Source organism: Lytechinus variegatus, chromosome 7 (assembly GCF_018143015.1).
Source record: "Lytechinus variegatus isolate NC3 chromosome 7, Lvar_3.0, whole genome shotgun sequence".
In the NCBI taxonomy this organism is placed as follows: Eukaryota; Metazoa; Echinodermata; class Echinoidea; order Temnopleuroida; family Toxopneustidae; genus Lytechinus; species Lytechinus variegatus.
In genome coordinates this window covers 22060297-22068898 of record NC_054746.1, presented here as the reverse complement: position 1 = coordinate 22068898, position 8602 = coordinate 22060297, and the positions used below count along the sequence as shown (strand labels likewise).

At 36.6% G+C, this 8602-nt stretch overlaps 1 protein-coding gene across 4 annotated transcripts; it reads left to right on the top strand.

Annotated features, from left to right (window-relative positions):
* Nucleotides 1–8084, top strand: LOC121418756. 4 transcript variants are annotated; one of them, XM_041612842.1, is made up of 3 exons: nucleotides 1–336; nucleotides 5385–5532; nucleotides 7098–8084. In XM_041612842.1, exons 2-3 carry the CDS (start codon nucleotides 5440–5442, stop codon nucleotides 7596–7598), a joined length of 594 nt encoding a protein of 197 aa, XP_041468776.1. In that variant the 5' UTR covers nucleotides 1–336; nucleotides 5385–5439; the 3' UTR covers nucleotides 7599–8084. The 4 variants fall into 4 exon arrangements, with proteins under 4 accessions (XP_041468776.1, XP_041468773.1, XP_041468774.1 ...); XM_041612839.1 differs by lacking the exon at nucleotides 5385–5532 and having other exon boundaries at nucleotides 2–336; nucleotides 7098–8083; XM_041612840.1 differs by lacking the exons at nucleotides 1–336; nucleotides 5385–5532 and adding an exon at nucleotides 1866–2889.
* The last annotated feature ends 518 nt before the right edge of the window (nucleotides 8085–8602 follow it).

Here is an 8602-nt window from a genome sequence, read left to right as displayed (position 1 = left end):
TGTTAGGTGCGGAGGAATAAAGTCACGCAACCGCCATGGAAACGGTCCCCAGAAGGCTTTTCAACTTGCACGAAGAGCAACCTGAGAAAGATCCTTGAAGCCGGTTCGTTCAATGTTTACACTGCATTCTTCAACATAAGAAGGTCAATGCTCCAATCTCAATACGACTCTACTTATCCGCGTTTACTGTCAACTTATCCGATTAATATCATATCCATATCGTACTGCATTGAAGGAGAGTGTGCATGTGACACGGGGATGTCTCAAGCAAGTATGCTGAGGGTAGATGTTCCAAACATGAAATTGGACGTAGGCGAGAACAGCGCCTCGAAAAAGGTATGTACAGATAATGTTGCCACTCGGTGTACTGGCGTCTTTTAAGAATTCAACGTAGTGACCTTTATCTTTCCTCCAATACAAGGAAGTAAGGAACCTTAAGGTGACCTAATTCAATCATATAGTGAATATTACAACGGGAAAGGGCCACGGTTTTCTAATTTTCATAATCAAATGAAATGTATGCGGAACTATACAAAAAAGTCAGTATGATATATCCATCATAATCTGAATATACCTATTTCTATGAATTTATAGAACATTATTTTTTTATGCAGTTTTATAATTTTTAAAGTTGAACTTTATACATGAGACGTCAGTGACTTTTTTTAATATAATGATATCTTCATTTGGAAAGAATCCCATGTATAACAGTGGTAGATTTTTCCTATATGTAGTATCACAAGTGATGCAAAATCGCCTTACACACTTTGAAGTTTATCAATATTTATAATCTGACACCACACCAGTGATTTCCATCTAAAACTCATATTCAAAATTATGCTGTTCTAATGTAAGAATAATCATTCTATGATCAAATGCAAAATGTTCAACTCGTCATGAAAGATGTCTGGACCATCAGATGTCATGTGACTTTATACCATCTATATAAGAGATGGTTGCATCCTCAACTATCAAGGCGATGATTAATTGTTCTTCTTTTTTTTGCTGGTTTCTCTGGGGAGCGGGTGAGTTATAATGCAGAAATATGCTCTAAAATATGCGAATGACGTAAACGAATATGGTCTTTCTCAGTGATTCTCACAAAAGACAGCTACGTTTAAGACGCTAAGAAGCATTTTATGAACTTTTATTCCAATTGTTATTTTGCATGATTTTTTGTCATGCGGGCAGGGCTATCCGCCAGGTCAGTTTAATCGATGAAACTACCAGCTAGCTCAATTCAATCAATTATTTCTTTTTTTAAATCGCCATGCTTGAAATATAAATAGTCCTGTAGTTTTATTAATAGTAACTGCCTCAACATGTGAAATGGTTCAATAACTTTGTTTGATAATTGGTGTTGCTGTTGTTGTCATTGTTGTTGTCATTGTTGTTGTAATTGTTATTTGTCTTTGGCATTTTTTTTTGGGGGGATGGGGTGTAAGTTTTTTTTTTGTAAATGGAATTGAGTTGTTCAGCTCTACTAAAGGGAACAAAAGTTACATTGGTTACATGTTTATGCGCTCCAGGGGTGCGGTGGATTATATCAGGGACGTGAGAGGGTCCTCTCACGTCCCTGATTATATCTACTGCAGCGGTCGATGTAATATGAATTATTATGATTGTAGGGAAATTGAATTCCGAGAAGTATAATTGCATACAAGTTTAATACTATTCGTTGGACAATCGCATAGCTACTGATTAAAATTAGTTAATTGCCAACTCGTCCACTCATGACACGTCTACCGTCATTTAGTCTAATGCAATTCCGTCTATCAACCATTTGGTCCAATAACCATTTGGTCCAATCATCACTTCATCTAATCACCAGTTCGTCTATGACCATTTCGTCTCGTAACCAGTTGGTCTAATACCCCTATTCTTTTCATTCATTTTGCCCAATTATCACTAAGTCATATTAGGCCAAAATGGATTTGGACTAAATGGCTATTAGCCCAACTGATTATTAGTCGAAACTAGTAGACGAACTGGCAATTAGACATTTTGAATATTGGACAAACTGATGATAGACAAAATAATAGCTGACAAGTTGGTAATTGGACGAATTGGCATTAGACCAATAAAATATTGAAAATAAACATTTAAAATGTACTGAATACAATTTTACCGAAGTATTACCGTTCAAGAACATATGCCACTGGGTAATGGTATAATGTCATGTTTGACTTTGAAATCGATGACTGGAGATGATGACTGCGAGATTTTATGAGTCTTGCATGTGATATTTTTGGAAATTTTAATTATGCAGTTCTCAAAGAAATGTCGTTTAGTTTAATTTGTTTATGATAACCTTTGATATATGGTTGAGCAATAATTTTCTTTCATAAGGTATATATTTGTGTTTTTCTCTGGTGTCACCGTATCAGTCTGCTCAGTGGGGCTTGACCTTACGGGTCAGTAATACTGAAATTACATTCCCTGTTTAGCTCTCTGCTGGATAAACGAATGAGTTTCTTTCTAAAATAACATCGTTTAGAAAAAAAGGACTGTCACATGCTTTGAGTTAGGCTTTTTATATGATGGACAAGCCAGACAGAGCCGCTCAGAGGACCGTGACATGGTAGGGTTTGGACTACCCTCCCAGCAATGTTTGGCAACCAGTGATGGAATTCGCGCTGAATCAATAAAACCAACAATCTGACTCGAATTCATTTATCTGAGCCCATGATATGTTTCTGGCACATATAATTTCCAAATGAACTTCATATCGCGGGGAAAGGCCAGCGCGATGGCTTGTTGATCAATATTTGTAGAGTGGTGTCTATGGCGTCTGCTGAATGTACTGGTTATATTAACATGTTGAGTGTGTCCACACCGGAAGGTTCCCTATGGAGGAGAGAAGATATTTGTTGTCATGTTCAACACAGGGTAAGAAGTCGATCACATTGATACATATTCGATACTGCCATTTTTGTATAGTAATATCAGGTTGTACATGACTTGATCAGTAGAGGAATGGGAGGACGAGAAAGGAAGTCAGACCGCCTGCACAATGCATATAACAAGAAATCAGGAATATTTCAGCAGGTGGTATACCGTTTCTTGACAGGGGTGCATCCAGGATTGGCCGTGAGGGGGGGGGGCAGAAATTCGACAAAAAGGGGTCATTCCAATTCAATGTCTTTATTTTCCCCCAATTTTTGGTGACAAACAATCAATAGGGCCCGCCCCCTCCCATAGATCCGCTCCTGATATATTGGCGCATAGATAAGTATAAGGAAGAGAAGAAAAGAGGAGTAAGGGGGGGGGGCGAAAATAGAGAAAGGAAGAGGGTAATAGGGGCGGTGAAATGCATGATGTGACACTCAGATAGATAGAGAAGAAGAGAAAGAGAGAGAACTTGATTTAAGTCAGTATTACTTCATTCAAAGAGCGCTTTTGGCATTTTGGCATTTTGATTAGCCTATTGTATCCAAATCCGAATCGAACGTTGTGTGCTTGAGGTTGGGCGCGTAATCAAAATAAAAATGATGGCGATAAACATAATAACTCATGATTTTATTGAACTAAATCACTCCATTGTATGATAAAAATCGCCCCAAAATCAACAATGGAATGATGGAATAACGATGGATTTTATTTAGTAATCAAGGATATAAAGGCTCATCTATGAAGAAAAAAAAATCATGATTAAATAAAATTTGTTATCAGTACAATCTGTGTTGGAGTTAAGAGGACGGGGCGTCAATATATTTGTGTGTGGGTGGGGAGGGGATCACACTAACGTAAGTGAGCAAAGTGATTTGAAATTTTTGAACGATTTATGATTTATATTGAACTTATAGCTCGATTATTTTACTGTATAAATTTGCCTGCAATTGCTTATGTAGATATTTTTTTTATTATTTGGTTCAGAATCAAACATCAAACTCCCCGATATTCTAGCTTTTTAGCAAATGGAAAGATAATGGCATTCATGTTCGAGAATGATGATGAGGTTTTTGTGTATGGTGTGTGTTGATGCAAGCACTGTGAATCATTCACGACATCGTAATATTTACAATGTACTTGAGAGAACAACGATATGGTCAATATTAATAGTCCCCATCTCAAGTGGGTGCCAGATGAATATAACCATTATAACACCCATTATGTCATCATACAATGGAATGGACGCCTTTCATTATAGGTTTATATCCGGATTGTAACACGATTCTGTTTGATTTAAATAGACGTGGGATCTGGTGCGATTCCGAACTTAATTTGATTCATTGCTTCGATTTCGAACTGAGTGAAAGTCCTGGTGTTTTAGAATACCATTGATGACATGTTGAAATTTGATTTTGTGCGTTGTGAAATATGATTTCTTTAACTTCGGGACTTTGATTGGACTTTAGCATTTTACAAACTGCGCATCATCACGTCGGGTCAAACGTAATAATGTACGTTTGGATTGAGAATGTACATTAACTCGTGGATAAACCTAACCGACATTAATTGCTCGCTTTCTAGTATCCGTTATTAATATTGGTTTAATTAATAGTCTTATTTACACGGAGACAATAATCATGAGTAATTATCCACACTGCATGGCTCGCTCGCTGTAATTATATCGCGCTACCCTGTCTCATTATTATTTCACACCATGTTGCACTTCAAATGCGGCATCAGTCGATATTTCATTGTATAAAAAAAAGTGAGAGTGCGGCCCTGTCCTGGGAAAGAGAAACGTGCATTAATATAGACTAGATGTTTATAGAATGGATGCTAACAATGGGTGCAGTTTAATTCTATTGAAAAGAGAAGCTCCAGTTTTCATGCACAAAAGAGGAATTACTCGTGTTTCGGCATTTCACTCTCACCGATCGGAGCCTACATCTTGCAATGCTTCACTGAGAACTTTAATGTTTGTTGATCCTGACTTTGCTCTGGTGGAGAAATGCCCTTGAACTATGTCAACATTCATTGTTGCTATTGTATGTCTTCATTGCCTTGGAATCCAATCCGTAAAAAGTTCGTTTTATTGGATTTCGAACTTGAGAAAGTGGACATACAAGGAATCCAGATGGACAGTAAAATAACAGAAACAAGGAAATATCATGATATTTATATGCAGTGTTTAGAGTTTGCATCACGAGTGGTGATTTCAACCGTGTTTGAGATTTAGTGTTTCCTATTTATGACGTATCGGCCTACTTCCGAACAACGGACTTTTTAAAACTTGTAAATTGGTACGAGGAAAGAATATTTACCAACGTTTACTTTCTTCGCTTGAAGACATTTCGATGTGTTATTGATTAGAATTTAATAGGGGATAGGTCAACTAGTCTATGCATTCTTGCAGAGAAATGAATTTTAGCAGATGACGGTTTGCAACTCTTCTTTATTTCTCTGTCCCGATGGTTGTCCTATAAACATTTAAGACTGGCGCCGCAGAAGAGGCGCCACAACTAGGGGGAAACATAAGCTGCGGCCACAATGGGAGATCTGGACAACAGGACACAGTTGCGAAGAATCTCACGAAAATCAAAATTAGGGTTTGAAGTTGGAGATCTCAAGGAGTTGATTCGGGTATATATAAATTTTTGTTGATATCATTTGACTCAACTGGCTGTACTGATTGTCACCATCATTCATGTCAAATTTGAATACCTTGTATTTGTATTTTTTAATCACTGGCGAGCCTTTATTGGATAATAGAAAAAAAATCAATCAATAAAATTATATTAATGTCAGTTTTCTTTTAACATCAGAGTAGTCCCTTCCGTTACGTAAACTGATTTACAAGAAGGCTCTGGGAATGATAAAGACGTAAAAAACATATTTATAATCATAAATCGATTTAATAGTTAAACACATCGTACCCAGAGTCATAATGAGCATGATAATGACCAACGGGTTGATAACGAACCACCTGATGAAAGGAGGCAATCGTCAGTTTGAAACGAACATAAAAATAATAATGATACCGGTAAATATCTATAATAACAATAGCATCCCAGCCACTAATGCAAAGGGCAAACATAAAGCTTAATATTCAATTGTCTATCCACGGAAAAATTGGAATTTGGAATAGATGCTTTCCATTCCTTGATTTTAGATTTTGTTTTTCCTTGTTTCGTATCAATGTGTTCTTTAAATAACGCAAGGTAGACAGACCTCTTATTAATTTGCCCCAAAAGAATGGAGTTCCACTGTAACAGTTTTCCATTGAGACGAGTGAATACTAATCCCCTATACATGCTATAGTACAATGAGGAACTATTTTGATCTAGCATAGCCCATTCTACATTTTTGTGTGTATAGGGTTCTGAAAGGGGGAAAATATTATGTGTTGTTGATGACGTCACCTGTACTGCAGTGACGTCGGTTTACGAGGAAACATATTTGTCTATCACTTTATTGATTGCAGCTTGTAAACGTCTATTTAATTCAATTAGATGACACTGAGCATACACACAAATTAAATATTGATTTACTCTCGGTGAATTGAGCTGGTCAATCCAAGATAGGGGATGAATACTTTAATGACCTGTGATCAAGTGGTAGGCCTATAATATGTGATGGGCATGCCAAGATGTTCGATTCGAATTCAGCTGTCTTTCACAAAAACGCAAAAAAAAAAAATCAGTGATGCTATAACATATCTCACTCTTATAAACATGTAACTGTTTATACTCATAATTTATACACTAAAGTCAAGAATGTTTGTATCACGCAATTATGTAGAAAAGTACGTATGTGTCTAAGGAAGCGATCTTTATGGGACATCCGTATAGATTGTTTTAATAATAATAATAATAATTTGATTTATATAGCGCTTTTTCCGGAGGATACAAAGCGCTGTTGATGGCGTAGGACAAATTAAGGTTTATGGTTATACAGTGTGTTTTGGGATGTTTTTGAAGAGGTCAAGAGAAGAGAGGTTTGGTTCATCCATTTTGGGGGGCTGGTTGTTCATTGAATTATATATTCACATTCCCAATTATTCTGTTTGATTACATAACATTAATTTTCTTCGTATAAAATATTTTATAAGTCATTACCTTTACTGTTGAAAATTTAAACAAAAAGAAATAATTTCCCCCAAATATTTTAATTATTCAAAGTTTTCAACTTTTTTATTATCATTTCAGCTTCGAAAACAATCCAGGGTGAAGACTTTGGTGATGGGCAATATCAAAGACGAGCCTCTCCTGGTCAAAGGTCGCCGTGATCTTGCCATGGGCATTCACGAACTCGGAAGGCAGCTTGAATGGTTGAGGAGCAGCAAAAGGGCGCGAAACCAAGCTCGTAAACTCTACCGATTTCGCTTATTTTGTTCTAAAATTGACACTGCGGAAAGCTTCTGCATCAGATCAACAGCGCTTCTTGTGCTACTCTTTGCAATCGTCTATGTCATCAGGGCTGTATCGATCTTCCTCCTTCCTGAACTGTTTCTCGAATGTTCTGCCACCCATCCGAGCGTGTACTCATCGAATTTCAGTGCGTGGCCTTCGAACAGTGCCGATGAGTCGATATCTGGGTTTAATCTTCGATGGATGCTCTTTAGGGGTCGACATCCCTGTGTGCCTATCTACATGGAATGTTTTACATTACACGATACTATATCATTACCTTACCAGGGACAGTACTGATGATGATTCTAGATGTACTTATGCTGAAACTTTTTTTTATTTATATCGCAGTACTTGTGTTTGCCAACAATATTCGAATATTTATTAACGGACACTGATGCATACCCCGAAGAACAGCGACACAGATCTATAGCATCTCAAGTCTGATGGACATTAACTTAATTGATAATCATGTGTGCTATATAAGTTGTCGATCATAATCATGCACTGGCGCGCTATACTGGTGATGGTCGGGGAGGGGAGGTTGCCCATATACTTTTCCTACGAAAGTGGCATTTGTCAAATTGTTGAATCATAATTATTTTAAACCTCATAATTTTAATCGATATTTTGTCTTCGATTTCTGGCCGATTTGATTTTTACACGCTAAATTCATTACAACCTGCTCATAGATAAAGGACAAGTCCACCCCAACAAAAAGTTGATTTGAATAAAAAGAGAAAATACCAACAAGCATAACACTGAAAATTTCATCAAAATTTGATATAAAATAAGAAAGTAATGACATTTTCAAGTTTCCCTTAATTTCACGAAACAGTTATATTCACATCCTGGTCAGTATGCAAATGAGGGGACTGATGACATCACTGATCACTCATATTTTATTATATGAAATATTCAAATTTTCTCCCTTTGTCATGTAAAACAAAACTTTATTCCTCCCTGAAAATGTGGTATTACCATTGTTTTAACATTGTATGGTTCGGTCAATTGTGCCCTTATTGTCAAATCTGTGCTATTGAAATATTGTATGATTCAAACAATAAAAAAAAGAAATAGTGAGCGATGGACATCATCGACTCTCTCATTTGCGTGTCACTGAGTTGTGCATTGACGGTTTGTGAAAAATAAGCGAAACTTTTCAAAGGTCATAACTTTCTTATTTTACATCCGATTTTGATAAAACTTTCAGTGTTGTGCTTGTTTGACTTTTCTCTATTAACTTAAGTCAACATTTTTCTTGTGTGGACTTGACCTTTAAAGAAATTCCTCACTCTCTCCAC

Coding starts and splice junctions, on each gene's coding strand:
- LOC121418756 (XM_041612839.1), top strand. CDS start 148: ATGCTCCAATCTCAATACGACTCTACTTATCCGCGTTTACTGTCAACT. Junction 337..7,097: donor AGAACAGCGCCTCGAAAAAG/GTATGTACAGAT, acceptor TTATCATTTCAG/CTTCGAAAACAATCCAGGGT.